The following is a 16439-nucleotide window of genomic DNA, read 5'->3' as shown; positions in this document are numbered from 1 at the left end:
TTATTTGCTATATTGTAATTACTTCGCCACCATGGCCTATTTATTGCCTTAACTTCTTTGGGATAGGGGGCAGTATTTTCACGGCCGGATAAAAAACGTACCCGATTTAATCTGGTTACTACTCCTGCCCAGAACTAGAATATGCATATAATTAGTAGATTTGGATAGAAAACACAAAAGTTTCTAAAACTGTTTGAATGGTGCCTGTGTATAACATAACTCATATGGCAGTCAAAAACCTGAGAAGATTCCATGCAGCAAGTGCCGTGTCTGACAATTTGTTGTCCTTCTGTTGCATCTCTGTCGAAATTACAGCATCTGAGCTGTTTTGTGACACTTTAAGGCTTCCATTGGCTCTCTAAAGCTGCCAGAAAGTAGAATGGGGTGTCTGCTGTCTCTGGGCAAAGTATAGGAGCAGAGTTTGTAAGTGGTCAGCCTGGGGACAGTGAGACTGGAGATGCGCGGTCACGAGAACGCCATTTTTTTATTTCTCTCTTTGAATGAATACAACGTTGCCCGGTTGGAATATTATCGCTATTTTATGAGAAAAATAGCATAAAAATGTATTTTAAACAGCGTTTGACATGCTTCTAGGTACGGTAATGGAATATTTTGAAAAAAAATTGTCACCAAATGCGCTCGCGCGTTACCCTTCGGATAGTGACCTGAACGCACGAACAAAACGGAGGTATTTGGAACCAAAACAACATTTGTTGTTGATGTCCTGGGAGTGCATTCTGACGAAGAACAGCAAAGGTAATCCAATTTTTCTAATAGTAATTCTGAGTTTAGTGAGCCCCGACGTTGGCGGGTCTGAATAGCTAGCCTTGATGGCCGAGCTATGTACTCAGAATATTGCAAAATGTGCTTTCGCCGAAAAGCTACTTTAAAATCGGACATAGCGATTGCATAAAGGAGTTCTGTATCTATAATTCTTAAAATAATTATGTATTTTGTCAACATTTATCATGAGTAATTTAGTAAATTCACCGGAAGTTTTCGGTGGGTATGCTAGTTCTGAACATCACATACTAATGTAAAAAGCTGGTTTTTGATATAAATCTGAACTTGATTGAACAAAACATGCATGTATTGTTTAACATAATGTCCTAGGAGTGTCATCTGATGAAGATCATTAAAGGTTAGTGCTGCATTTAGCTGTGGTTTGGGTTTTTGTGACATATATGCTAGCTTTGAAAATGGCTGTGTGACTATTTTTGCCTGCATACTCTCCTGACATAATCTAATGTTTTGTTTTCGCTGTAAAGCCTTTTTGAAATCGGACAATGTGGTTTGATTAACGAGAGTCTTATCTTTAAAATGGTGTAAAATAGTTGATTGTTTGAGAAAAATGAATTGTGGTATTTTAGTTGGTTTTGTATTTCGCACCGTGCGATGCCATTGGCTGTTGGCTAGCGGAACGTCTGTCTCCAACAGGTTAACTCCCTTTTCTTACCTCATTTGCACTCACTGTATATAGACTTTTTGTTTTCTTTTGTTCTATTGTATTATTGACTGTATGTTTTGTTTATTCCATGTGTAACTCTGTGTTGTTGTACGTGTCGAATTGCTATGCTTTATCTTGGCCAGGTCGCAGTTGCAAATGAGAACTTGTTCTTAACTAGCCTACCTGGTTAAATAAAAGTGAAATAAAATAAAAATACATTTTAAAAACTTGCTTTATGTCTAGCAGAAGCATACTGGAAGCCAGGCTTGCCTGAGACCGCTCTGCTCCTTGTTGCTGCTGCCGTCGTCGTCACTCACCTTGGGGATGATGTCGTTCTCGTTCTTGAGGACGAAGCGTCCCTCGCGGTCGTCTTTGTTCCAGTTGAGCTGCACCACCAGTGGCTTCTCATCCAGGTCCAGCTTCCGTTCTTCTGCCAGAGAGGGGGAGACTACTGTTTAACACCCTGTTAACCCACACCCCTATACAGTCAGCTTAGCTAGCTCTGGGCTATATACACTCTCATTTAACATAAATAAACATTAGAATAAGCTTAGGATAAAGTATTAGGATGAGCTTAGGATAAAGCATTAATGACTGACCAGACAAATGTGGTAGGACTGCGGAGATTTAAAATATTACTATACAAAAGCAGGTCTAAATTAGCTTTTCATCACTGTGCCAGCAGAAAAGCACACAAATGTACTATGCAGGCACACACGCACAGTACACGCTCTTCCTCTCTCAATATGAAGAGATTTCCAAGCCTGGACTGAGGGCTGCTGATCGCAAGGTCACATTAAGCACCATGGGAGCTGGACACCACTCTCCTGGCTTCTCTGTAGCGCAGGCTAACAGTCTTTGTCTCGTGACCCCAACAGAGTGGCTAACTCAAAGCAGATTGTCAAATGACATTTCCAAACAAATAAGCGACCGGATATTGAATGTTAGCAGTCTAATGCTAGGTGTGATCGACCATAACACCCGTTCAATACCCTTGGTCTACTACTAAACAACCCACCGCAACACACACACACCCATCCTTCCACTCACCCCCGCTGACGTGGACCTCGTAGAGGGAGTATTTTGGCGAGGAGAGCATCCTCATGTCGGGCCGGAACTTCTCGGCCAGTGTCTCGATGACGTCCTGTGTTGTGGCCGTGGAGGACACGCGGATGCACTTGGTAGCAAAGTTCCCCGCCACGCGGTCCTGGAAGTAGAAACGCATCACGCCGTGGAACTCCAAGTCCTGAAAGAGAGGGAAGATGAGAAGAGAGAGAGGTGAGGGTCATTCGTTTCCTCCACAGCTGAAGTCCCGAAGGGCCGAGTTTGGCTTTTTCCTTCCCTTCTCACATTTAAAATAAACACTGAGCGTCTTGAAAAATCACATTTATCACCGGAGTAAAAAATAGATATTTTGTTGAACGCAGCCTTATTTTGACAACAGTAAACTCATAACCAACCTGCAGCTGATATTTGAGCGAGGAGATATTTCTGAGACAAGAAGTAATGGGAAGAGGAGAGGACGGTAGTCGAGGGATAGCTGCTCCTGTTTCTAACCCACCACGGAGAGAGAAGGATAGAAGGAAAGAGATGGAGAAGGAAGAGAGAGGGAAGACGACGCTGGAGGAACCTGCTCTCCTTATTTTTCTGTACAATAGAGAAGCAGGCGCTCCGTAGCTACAATGTTTGAGGAATATGAGCTTAGCCAGGATATGTACACAGACATGGAATCACTGGTCACTTTAATAATGTTTACATACTGTTCCACTTCATATGAATATACTGTATTCTAGTCAAGGCCGATGTCTATACATCACACACACACAGTATATACATATATATTTATACTCCGGACTCTGACATTGCTCATCCTAATATTTATACATTTCTTAATTACGTTATTTTATGTTTAGATGTGTGTATTGTTATGAATTGTTAGATACTACCTCACTGCTGGAGCTAGGAACACAAGCATTTCGCTTGTGTACGGGACCAATAACATTTGACTTAGCTATAACTGTCGCGTCTAATAGCAGAGCACACTTCTACAATAATATCATACAGAGCTCATTTCCCACCACACCTAGACCCCTGACCACGTCAAGCTCGGAGACCGCCCTTGGTCAAGCGGCAACGATCAGCATCTATAGGCGCCTGTCATTTCTAGCTAAACCGGCCGTTTTGTGGACAGTTTAGACAGGATGTAGACTGGTGGTAACACAAGTGTGATCATTATAAAAAGGGCCTCAGGAGAGAGTCGGGGGCAGGAGGACAGACAGGCCTACTAATACTCATCATTTGCCCTAAAAGGATGGGAGGTGTGCAGGTAGCAGTCACTGTGTGTGTACGAAACAGCCAGCTCAGCCTACCTGCTCCTCTCCCAGGCAGACTACACTCCAGCACTCCTCTCAGAGTTTGTTCAGCTAAGAACAGAAATAGCCCTACATGATCACACAGGACCTTGTCGTGACAACTGCACTATACACAGGTGAAGCCAGGGGCAATATACACAGCACTCACAGGTAGAGGTCGACCGATTAAATCGGAATGGCCGATTAATTAGGGCCGATTTCAGGTTTTCATAACAATCGGTATTTTTGGACAGATCCTGGCCGATTACATTGCACTCCACGAGGAGACTGCGTGGCAGGCTGCGTGGCAGGTAAGGTGCTAGCTAGCATTAAACGTATCTTATAAAAAACAATCAATCTTAACATAATCACTAGTTAACTACACATGGTTGATGATATTACTAGTTTATCTAGCGTGTCCTGCGTTGCATATAATTGATGTGGTGCCTGTTAATTTATCATTGAATCACAGCCTACTTCGCCAAACGGGTGATTTAACAAGCGCATTCGCGAATAAAGCACTGCCGTTGCACCAATGTATACCCAACAATAAACATCAACGCCTTTCTTAAAATCAATACACAAGAATATATTTTCAAACCTGCATATTTAGTTAATATTGCCTGCTAGCATGAATTTCTTTTAACTAGGATAATTGTGCCACTTCTCTTGCGTTCTGTGCAACAGAGTCAGGGTATATGCAGCCGTTTGGGCCGCCTGGTTCGTTGTGAACTGTGTGAAGACCATTTCTTCCTAACAAAGACAGCCAACTTCGCCAAACGGGGGATGATTTAAAAGCGAATTTGCGAGAAAAGCACAATCGTTGCACGAATGTACCTAACCATAAACATCAATGCCTTTCTTAAAATCAATACAGAAGTATATATTTTTAAACCTGCATATGTAGTTAAAAGAAATCCAGGTTAGCAGGCAATATTAAACTAGGGAAATTGTGTCACTTGTCTTGTGTTCATTGCACGCAGAGTCAGGGTATATACAACAGTTTGGGCCGCCTGGCTCGTTGCGAACTAATTCGCCAGAATTCTACGTAATTATGACATAACATTGAAGGTTGTGCAATGTAACAGCAATATTTAGACTTAGGGATGCCACCCGTTAGATAAAATACAGAACGGTTCCGTATTTCACTGAAAGAATAAACATTTTGTTTTCGAAATGATAGCTTCCGTATTTGACCATATTAATTACCAAAGGCTCATATTTCTGTGTGTTATTATATTATAATTAAGTCTATGATTTGATAGCGCAGTCTGACTGAGCGATGGTAGGCACCAGCAGGCTCATAAACATACATTCAAACAGCACTTTCGTGCGTTTGCCAGCAGCTCTTCGCTGTGCTTCAAGCATTGAGCTGTTTATGACTTCAAGCCTATCAACTCCCGAGATTAGGCTAGTGTAACCGATGTGAAATGGCTAGCTAGTTAGCGGGATGCGCACTAATAGCGTTTCAAATCGGTGACGTCACTCGCTCTGAGACCTTGAAGGAGTTGTTCCCCTTGCAGAGGGCCGTGGATTTTGTGGAGCAATGGGTAACGCTGCTTCGAGGGTGGCTGTTGTCGATGTGTTCCTGGTTCGAGCCCAGGTAGGAGTGAGGAGAGGGGCGGAAACTATACTGTTACACTGGCAATACTAAAGTGCCTATAAGAACATCCAATAGTCAAAGGTATATGAAATACAAATGGTAGAGAGAGAAATAGTCCTATAATTCCTATAACTACAACCTAAAACTTCTTACCTGGGAATATTGAAGACTCATGTTAAAAGGAACCACCAGCTTTCATATGTTCCCATGTTCTGAGCAAGAAACTTAAACGTTAGCTTTCTTACATGGCACATATTGCACTTTTACTTTCTTCTCCAACACTTTGTTTTTGCATTATTTAAACCAAATTGAACATGTTTCATTATTTATTTGAGGCTAAATTGATTTTATTGATGTATTATATTAAGTTAAAATAAGTGTTCATTCAGTATTGTTGTAATTGTCATTATTACAAATACATAAATAATAAATTGGCCGATTAAATCGGCATCGGCTTTTTTTGGCCCTCCAATAAACCGGTATCGGTGTTGAAAAATCATAATCGGTCGACCTCTACTCACAGGTCACATGATATTTATACCCAAACAATAAAAAGCCATGTGATCGTCTTCCATTGGGCAGTCCACTGGTCCAGTATGATCTGGTTTTCCATGTCAGCTGTGTTCAATCCCTCAGCATGTGATATCACATCAGCCTCACCCCAGGGGCTCATGGGCCACGGACACTCATTCTCAGCCAATGAGAGCGAGAGGAATGAGTGATGTCAGGCCAACCAGAACAATGGATGTCAGGGGAGTCACTGTGTTTTTCCTCACCTCTGAGAAAACTTCCTAAAACCCCCTGCTCAATATGGTGTGTGTGTGTGTGTGTGTGTGTGTGTGTGTGTGTGTGTGTGTGTGTGTGTGTGTGTGTGTGTGTGTGAAAACGGGTGAGAGTTGCGTGTGCATGAGGGGATTATACAGAAAGAGTCGCACAAAGATATCTATATGACCTCATTCCTAACCTGTGACTAGGGGTTCATCAATTGGTTTATTTACAGACCCAGAATGCACCTGGGAGAGCTCAGCTCACACACACACACACACACACACACACACACCCTCCCCTCCTATTACAAGAAACACAGCAATGAGTCATGATGAGTCTCATCCCCACTCACTGACCATGCAAAATAGACATACACAGGCAGCAATGTCCTTGAAGTTAAAGGAGTGGACTTGACAAAAGGCAGAAAGGCGAGAGAGCTGTGGTGAGGCCTCTAAACTATGAGATAACCAGCTAACTCAGCCACCTCAGGCCTGCCTCCACTGACAGACGGAGACAGACAGACAGTCTCCTCTTTGCTCCGAGGGGCCCAGACTGACTAGTCTCTCTCTGACAGGAGGCCTGACCCGAGCCTCATAGCAGAGGTGATAAATCAGCTTCACCACATTATAGCTCCTTTCATCCCTCGACTCGCTTCACATTCCCAAAATCTCCCTGCCTCCTCAAGCGCAGCGTTAGTCTGCTGATTTATGGCTCCCACACTCCTCCTCTGTCCCGGGGCAGAAATATGGCTGCTTTCATCCTCACCCGGCCTTCTGGCAAACCATGTGGAGGAGAGATATTAAAGAGTGGGATGGGGGATATTAGAAGGGAACTTAAACTATAGCTGATCAGGCCAGGGAGGCTCTCTGGACCTGACTGTTGATTGAATGTAACAATAGAGACTTGTCATGGGTCCAGGACTGCAGAGCAGACTGATGGGTTTGAGAGACCGTGCTGAAGTTATGACGACGGCCAGTCTACTGTGATTAACATCAATAAACTGACCACAATGCAGACAACAATATGCTAGAGCTTGAAAGGAAAAGCTCCACTCGTAGACACCACAGTAAAGCATATCTCTGAAGAAATCATTTCAAGTCTTTTGAAATGAAGAATGAGAATTGCAACAAGTAAAAGGAGTTATATGACTAATTTTGTAATACTAGATTGCTTTTCACCACATCACTGTTGTCATCTTTTCTCATTTAAATATACACCATGCAGATCCCCATCAGCCCAGCAGGTGGCACTGCCATGTCAATGTACACTGGCAGGTCATTTGAACAGTAACAAAGCAGGACTGTAATCAATGAAGGCATGTTAGCCACTCCATGAGGAGGTCTGGATGTTAACAATCCCATGGGGAATTCAGTCCACCCTGACTCAATATGCCTGTACAGTTCAGCTCCCCATAAGACGAGAGCAGAGGAGAAAAGGCACTTCCATCAGCACAGGAACATGTCAGAGGTTAAAATTATCATTTTTTTTAAATATCCCATCTCTCCCTCCGTCTGTCTGTCTACCACTGGACCAGATGCAGGTTCACTAGTATTGCTTTTATCTCTAGTTACAAACAATGTAGACAGAGACCAGTTTTAAATACAGCGTACAAAACATTACGAACACCTTCCTAATATTGAGTTGCACCACTTTTTGCCCTCAGAACAGCCTCAATCCGTCAGGACATGGACTCTACAGGGTGTTGAAAGCGTTCCACAGGAATGCCGGCCCATGTTGACTACAAAGCGTTCCACAGTTGTGTCAAGTTGGCTGGTAGTGGATCTCTACTCCGAATAGGTTGTTCCATCTATCCATCAACTGGATTGAGATCTGGTGACTGGGCAGTAAGTAAGTAACTCCAGGAAGCTGAATTCCCTATCATGTTTGTGGAACCATTCCTGGACTAGCCTTGTGGCATGGGACATTATCCTGCTGAAAAAAACTCATTTGCAGATGGATACACTGCTGCCATGAAGGGATGAACCTGATTGGCGATGTTCAGATATCCTGTGGCGTTCAAACGTTGCTGCAGTTTATCAAGGGGCCCAATGTGTGCCATGAATAAACACCCCACACCATCACACCACCACCAGCCTGCAATGTTGACCAGCCTGCAATGTTGACCAGCCTGCAATGTTGACCAGCTTGCATGCCTCCCATCAGCATGAAACATACAACTCTTCTTCCCGTGGCCTCCAACTGCTTTTAAATGCTAGAAAAACTAAATGCATGCTCTTCAACTGATTGCTGCCCACACCTGCCCGCCCGACTAGCTTCACTACTCTGGACGGCTCTGACTTAGAATACGTGGACAACAACAAATACCTGGGTGTCTGGTTACTGTAAACTCTCCTTCCAGACTCACATTAAGCATCTCCAATCCAAAATTAAATCTAGAATCGGCTTCCTATTTCACAACAAAGCCTCCTTTACTCATGCTGCCAAACATACCCTTGTAAAACGGACTATCCTACCGATCCTTGACTTCGGCGATGTCATTTACAATAGCCTCCAACACTCTACTCTGCAAATTGGATGCAGTCTATCCCAGTGCCATCCGTTTTGTCACCAAAGCCCCATATACTACCCACCACTGCGACCTGTACGCTCTCGTTGGCTGGCCCTCACTACAAAATCGTCGCCAAACCCACTGGCTCCAGGTCATCTATGAGTCTTTGCTAGGTAAAGCCCCGCCTTGTCTCAGCTCACTGGTCACCATAGCAACACCCACCCATAGCACGCTCTCCAGCAGGTATATTTCACTGGTCATCCAAAGTCAACACTTCCTTTGGCCGCCTTTCCTTCCAGTTCTCTGCTGCCAATGACTGGAACGAATTGCAAAAATCACTGAAGCTGGAGTCGTATATCTCCCTCTCTAACTTTAAGCATCAGCTGTCAGAGCAGCTTACTGATCACTGTACACAACCAATCTGTAAATAGCACACCCAACTACCTCATCCCCATATTGTAATTCATCTTCTTGCTCTTTTGTACCCCAGTATCTCTGCACATCTATCACTCCAGTGTTAATGCTAAATTGTAATTATTTCACCTCTATGGCCTATTTATTGCCTACCTCCCTACTCTTCTACATGTGCACACACCGTACATATATATTTTCTATTGTGTTATTGACTGTACGTTTGTTTAAGTGTAACTGTTGTTTTTGTCACACTGCTTTGCTTTATCTTGGCCAGGTCGCAGTTGTAAATGAGAACTTATTCTCAACTGGCCTACCTGGTTGAATAAAGGTGAAAAATATATATATATTTTTTTACACATCAGGAACCGGGATTCATCGGACAAGGCAATGTTTTTCACAATTCCCCAGCGTCTAGTGTTTTCGTTTCTTAGCCCACTGCAACCGAAGCTGTTTGATTTTTGCTGAAAGAAGTGGCACTAAGGTCGTCGACTACCATACACCACGTGTCAAGGTACGACGAGTTGTGCATTCTTTTATGGGTCTTTGGGCAGCAATGTTGTACTGGACTGTCAGTTTAACTGTAGCCAGTCTGTGGCTCTGTACAATGTGTCAGCCTCTGTCCTCTTTCATCAATGACCTGTTTTCTACCACTGGCCTGCAGTTAGCTGGATGTCCTTTGGGTGGTGGACCATTCTTGATACACACAGGAAACTCTTGAGCTTGAAAAACCCAGCAGTGTTGCAGTTCTTCACACACTCAAACCGGTGAACCTGGCACCTACTACCATACCGTTCAAAGGCACTTAAATATGTTGTCTTGCCAATTCACCCTCTGAATGGCACACATACACAACACAATCCATGTCTCAATTGTCAAGGCTTAAAAATCCTTGAACCAGTCTTCTCCCTTTCATCTCCACCGATTGAAGTGGATCAATAAGGAATCACAGCTTTCACTTCGACTCAACCTGGTCAGTCTCATGGAAAGAGCAGGTGTTCCTAATGTTTTGTACACTCAGTGTATATGACAATAATAGAATCTGTTCGATGCCAGATGTGGCCTTTTTTTAAATCCTACATGATCTGAATGATTGCAGTCCTAGTCAGACGATAAACCCACCGCCCTATAAAGCCCAGTGTAGCTTTACTATCTAAAGTAATGCTATGTTAACACGACTTGCATTGACCCGATTCATCTGACATGAGAAACCTCGAGCAAATAGACAGGCAATACGGACCTATATGGATTAACCCCATTCCATATACATCCTCATTCCACTTTTCCCCAGCGGTGGGGAGAGAGGCAGGGGACAAGGAGAAGGGTTGTGTGAGAGTGAGCGTGTGTGTGTGTGTGTGTTGGACTACAGCATGGCACTGACATGTCTGATACACAGAGGGGCCCGACAGCATCCTGACCCTGGTCACATGACCAGACCAGAGAGGAGGGTGTGGTTGCCATGGTAACATGGTTAAACCAACACCCCTGCTAAACCTGCATTTGGCATAGTAACTGCAGCCAGGTTGACCTTTGTCAAGACCAAGATTCAGGCCCTGGAGACAGACATACACAGTCATCCATTCTCAGTGGCACCTTTCTTCCTCCCCCCCCCTCTTCCTCCATCCTCTTCCTCCATCCTCTTCCTCCATCCTCAGCCTGAAGGATGCCAGGAGAAATCAAAGTCTCCCCTCTAGCAGTCAGGTCAGTGTCTAGGATTAACAGCACAGACTGTGTGGGTGTTAGCATGAGCCAAACCTGGAACATACACACAGAACAGCCTGACCTTGTCAGCAGAGTAATGGAGGGGTTGGAGAAAGCCACTTTACCACAGACCTAGAATCAGCTGAGGCAACCTGATCCATCTACTGCTGTAATCATCACATAGACACATCATCCACCATCCCCACAGCCACATCCATCCAGCAAGCCCCACCCAGCTCCCTGCACACATATCATGACCACTGGTAACACTAGATGGAGGCTGTCACTCTTCCTCTAGCCTCCTTTCTCTCTCCTCGACTCGTCTCATTTTCTCGTGAGACATGACGATTTCTGCCAAGTGGCTGGCTGGAAGGAGAGCACTCAGCAGGCAGTGGATTGGCAAGCTGGGAGGAGAGCAGGCAGGGGATTGGCTGGGAAAGTCAAGCATTACATCAATCTCTCTGCTTTGCATGACAGGGAAATAAAGCATTTCATCAAGCTCCCCAAGGCTCTGACTGGACAGACTGGAGGATCTACACACAGTCACAGCTACTGTCGGGCCAGGGACCCACATGGAGAAATATACTTCTGTACATACAACAGACAGTGCTTCTTCTAACGTTAATAGTCCTGCTGTGACTTGGTTGAGAATGAGAGCGATATGCCGCAGCAGATTTCACTCTGGCAATGAGAGGCTAGATTGGGTCTTAACTGAGTCCAGCACATGAAAGAGCCGAGGCTCAGTCAGTCAGTGAGCTGGCTGAGGTTTAAAGGAGAGAAGGAAGATTCCTCTGTGTCATCTCTGCAGCGAGGCCAGATTAGGCATTTCCCAGGTGTTCTCCATCAGATAGTGACTAGGGAGAGGGTAGAGAAGTCCCTGTGAAATGGAATATAGGGCAGAGTTTACATAGAGGACCAGAGAAATGCCCTGTACAAACACAGCTCTTAAAGCCAGTACACCAGCTGGAGAGAGACAGGGGAGTGGGGGCAGTGACCCAGTCAGAGACATACCTATAGGACGTGTAATTATGTGTATAGATCTAAGCAACCTTTACACTCCCGTGTGGGTTTCTGTAACGTTGCAATATGCCAGGCCTCTCCACACCAAGGAAGAATTATCAAGCTATGAGCCATGCAGCTCCTCCTCCTGTCTCTACAGAAATACGGGCCATCTGTCATAATAGTTGCCAGTCATAACAGGGAAACACAGATGAGGCCATGGGCGGGACATGCAAAACACATGATCTCATGAGGTGAGAAAACGAACAACGATGTAGCCATCATGAATGAATTCCTTATAAAAAAACAGGCCTGGGGGGGAAAGTCATAAAAGCTCGGTAATGTCGTACAACAATTTTCAATTCCAGCACTAGAGCACTTTCAATTCCCTTCAATGTAGTAAAAAGGCAGAGAAAGCAGAGAAAAATCTATATTTGTCTCGAATGTTAAATCACTGGCCTTGCCCTTGGTGTTAAAACGTGTGCTTTTTAAAAACCTAAAAAGGGAAAAACGTGGCTAATACACGACATGATTAAACGTATGTGGATACCTGCTCATCGAACATCTCATTCCAAAATCATGGGCATTAATATGAAGTTGGTCCCCCCTTTGCTGCTATAACAGCCTCCACTCTTCTGGGAAGGTTTTCCACTAGATGTTGGAACATTGCTGCGGGGACTTGCTTCCATTCAGCCACAAGAGTATTAGTGAGGTTGGGCCCTGATGTTGAGGGATTAGGCTTGGCTCGCAGTTGGTGTTCCAATTTATGTCAAAGGTATTGGATGGGGGTGAGGTCAGGGCTCTGTGCAGACCAGTCAAGTTCTTCCACACCAATCTGGATAAACTATTTCCTGTATGGACCTCACTTTGTGCACGGGGGCATTGTCATGCTGTAACAGGAAAGCGCCTTCCCCAAACTGTTGCCACAAAGTTAGAAGCACAGAATCCTCTAGAATGTCATTGTATGCGTTATGATTTCCCTTCACTGGAACTAAGGGGCCTAGCCTGAGCCATGAAAAACAGCCCCAGACCATTATTCCTCCTCCACCAAACTTTACAGTTGGCACTATGCATTGGGGCAGGTAGTGTTCTCATGGTATCTGGCAAACCCAGATTCATCTGTCGGACTGCCAGATGGTGAAGCGTGATTCATCACTCCAGAGAAAGTGTTTCCACTGCTCCAGAGTCAAATGGCGGCGAGCTTTACACCACTCCAGCCGACGCTTGGCATTGCGCATGGTGATCTTAGGCTTGTGTGTGGTTTCTCAGCCATGGAAACCCATTTCATGAAGCTTCTGAAGAACAGCTATTGTGCTGACATTGCTTCCATTTTTTTACATTTACATTTTAGTCATTTAGCAGACACTCTTATCCAGAGCGACTTACAGTGGTGAATGCATACATTTCATTTCATGCATTTTTTTGTACTGGCCCCCCGTGGGAATCGAATCCACAACCCTGGCGTTGCACACACCATGCTGGCGTTGCAAACACCATGCTCTACCAACTGAGCCACAGGGAAGGCCAAGGCAGTTTGCTTCCAGAGGCAGTTTGGAACTCTGTAGTGATTGTTGCAACCGAGGACAGACCATTTTTACCCGGTACGCTCTTCAGCACTCCCGTTCTGTGAGCTTGTGTGGCCTTCCACTTCACGGCTGAGCCGTTGTTGCTCCTCAACGTTTCCACATCACAATAAGGGCACTTACAGTTGACCGGGGCAGGTCTAGCAGGGCAGAAACTTAAAGAACTGACTTGTTGGAAAGGTGGCGTCCTATGACGGTGCCACGTTGAAAGTCACTGAGCTCTTCAGTACAGGCCATTCTACTGCCAATGTTTGTCTACGGAGATTGCATGGCGGTGTGCTCAATGTTATACACCTGTCAGCAACGGGTGTGACTGAAATAGCCGAATCCACTAATTTGATGGGGTGTCCACATACTTTTGTATGTCTAGTGTACCTGACTATAATCCCATAGTGGATAAAGTATAGACAGCGTCGTCTTGTCCAGAGGTAGAGAGAAGGAAGCGCAGCTGCAGCAGGAGAAAAGCATCTGGTGCTCAAATAAATAAACAGTCAACCCTCTTCTAGCTGTGGAGACGGAAGTGTGTGTGATGGAGGGAGCAGCCTGGACGAGCGCGCGCGTGCACACACACACACGAGAGTGAGCTTGTGTTTATTGCAGCCATACAGTAAACATGATAACAGGACAGGCTGAGACTGCAGAAGGACAGTGTGGTGGAGCGGACACACACACCGGCTTCTCCAGTCAGTCCATCGGCAGTCAGAGAACCTCTCCCTGTATGAGCCTCTTAGCTAGCATGCTGTCCAATCCCCACACACATTCTGCACTGTTACTGAGCCATTGGGACTCTGGTTGAACCCAATTCACAATTCACTGACGTAAAATAGCAGTCAGAGTTGTTCAAACGGCTCCAGTTGTGCTCATTGAGTAGTGACAACACACTGTTGGACATGTAGAGTGAAATTACAATCTAACGTCACCTATTCCAGTGCCTAAAAAACGGTCTCGCTCATAAGCCGTCACAGCATGTTCCATGGAGCTCACATGTCATTTAATAGGAGGCCAGATAATCACTAAATTCCATTCAATTGGGATCCATATAACTACTAGCTAGCTTAATCTGGTATGAAAGCACTAGTCTGCATTTTCCCTCATGTGTCCTCTGGGACCTAGGAGAGCAGCACATTATGCTTGGGGCAGTAGTAGCACTTCACTCGGAGCAGAATTCCCAGTGTGACACTCGGACACAGTCCCATGCCCACGAGGGAGAGAAGGGCTAGGGGATAGTGATCGAGGATGACGAGACCTCTGGGGGACTGTGGACATGGGGCTACTGGGCCAGGCATGGATGGACAGTCAGTCCCCTTGGCCAGAAGATGAGCTGTAGGCCCAGTGATTTATCACCCTACACAGCTGCTGCTGTATGCTGACACAGCAGCTGTTAAGACCCCACCGGATCCCACTTCAACACCAACTGTCATTTAGACAGAATTGAACTACAGTATTGTTCATCCAGCATATTAACAGCAGTGAGGAACAAACTAGTCATTACATTTGAGGAGGCAGGGCAGCATCCTTTATTGGCCTCGCCAAACCACAAGAAACCTAGCAACATTCAAAGCAGCACTGATTGGTCAGTGTTCGGTTGTTCCCTGCATTTTAAAAAGAACAAACGCTAGAGATGAAACCCTCACCAAAACAAAAACATTGCCATCCGTAACTTGCATTTTCCCGAATTAGGATATGAAGTTGAATTAAGCTATGTAGCTTTTTAGTGAGTGATTGCAGCCAGCCTGACTGACCAGACAGATAGCATTGACATCCTAGATAGTTGTATTGTTTTTGGAGGTAAGTTAGCTGGAAACAGAGATGGAGAAAGTACGAAATTGTCATACTTGAGTAAAAGTATAGATACATTAATACAAAATTACTCAAGTAAAAGTAACCCAGTAAAATACTACTCGAGTAAGTCTAAAAGTATCTGATTTTAAATGTACTTAAGTACCGTAGTGGAAAAAGTACTCAATTGTCATACTTGAGTAAAAGTACAAAGTAAAAGCTATAGATCATATTCCTTATATTTAGCAAACCAGACGGCACAATTTCCTTTTTTACGGCTTTTTTGACAGCCAGGAGTACACTCCAACACTCAGACATCATTTACAAACGAAGCATGCTGGTTTAGTTGAGTCCACCAGATCAGAGGCAGTATGGATGACCAGGGACGTTCTCTTGATATGTGTATGGATTTGACCTTTTTCCTGTCCTGCTAAGCATTCAAATTGTAACTAGTACTTTAGGGTGTAAGGGAAAATGTATGGAGTAAAAAGTACATCATTTTCATTAGGAATGTAGTGAAGTAAAAGTAGTCCAAAACATAGTCAAGTAAAGTACAGACACCACAAAAAACGACTTAAGTAGTACGACATAATCAGCGCGGCTTTTAACTGTTGCTAGGTTACTCACGGTCGTGGTTTTGCACCAAGTTTGGCGTGGATAAAAAGGACGTGGCAGAGCATAGGACAACTATGGGTGTAAATATACAACAGCCCTGACACTCTGGATGATGGACTGGTGTGGTGACAGACAGGCATTCAGAATAGACCGTCTCCCTCTGACAGACAGACCAGAATAGCACGGCAGCCGAGCCCAGCATCTGTAGCCCTGGCCTGTCAGCAGCTGTTAGCACAGGGTTGAAGACCTCTACAAAGTCAGTCTGCCTCACACACATGGCTTGGTGGCACATCTCTGGGCTCAGCCTAGTCTCCAAACACTGCACTTTGACACGGAGGGCACTAGCAGGTGAGAAAAGGGGTCAAGTAATCTTTTTCAGGCTTAGCCATTTTGTGTAATGTTCTGTCCTTGGTGGTGAGAGGAAGATTTATACCCCATGTGATGTCTGGGTTTTCCCTTTTGTCTGTGGTAGTAGTAAACAGGCCAGAGCAGAGGTAACTGAGGAGGAGGTGTCTGCCTTTCATCAGAGTCCACCTGGGACAGGCCTGAGGAGAGGACTAGCCTCGCAGCAGAGCCACACTGGGACGGGACTGAGGAGAGGACTAGCCTAGCAGCAGAGCCACACTGGGACGGGACTGAGGAGAGGACTAGCCTAGCAGCAGAGCCACACTGG

The 16439-nt window shown here is 44.9% G+C and overlaps 1 protein-coding gene across 13 annotated transcripts in view; it reads right to left on the bottom strand.

The window, feature by feature from the left end:
• The window catches only part of afdna (afadin, adherens junction formation factor a), a 132814-nt gene that overhangs the window by 72912 nt on the left and 43463 nt on the right, over positions 1-16439 (bottom strand). For 9 of the 13 annotated variants that reach the window (XM_029752027.1, XM_029752057.1, XM_029752064.1 and 6 more), the window contains exons 2-3: positions 2498-2693; positions 1765-1877 (exon numbers count right to left, since the gene is read on the bottom strand). In XM_029752027.1, the coding sequence (XP_029607887.1) occupies positions 1765-1877; positions 2498-2693 (309 nt within the window). The remainder of the gene's footprint in view (positions 1-1764; positions 1878-2497; positions 2694-16439) is intronic. The other 4 variants (XM_029752031.1, XM_029752077.1, XM_029752075.1 and 1 more) reach the window with 1 other exon arrangement.

Source organism: Salmo trutta, chromosome 1, assembly GCF_901001165.1.
Source record: "Salmo trutta chromosome 1, fSalTru1.1, whole genome shotgun sequence".
Lineage (NCBI taxonomy): Eukaryota > Metazoa > Chordata > Actinopteri > Salmoniformes > Salmonidae > Salmo > Salmo trutta.
The sequence above is the reverse complement of the archived record's forward strand: the minus strand, read 5'-3'. Positions and strand labels throughout refer to the sequence as shown.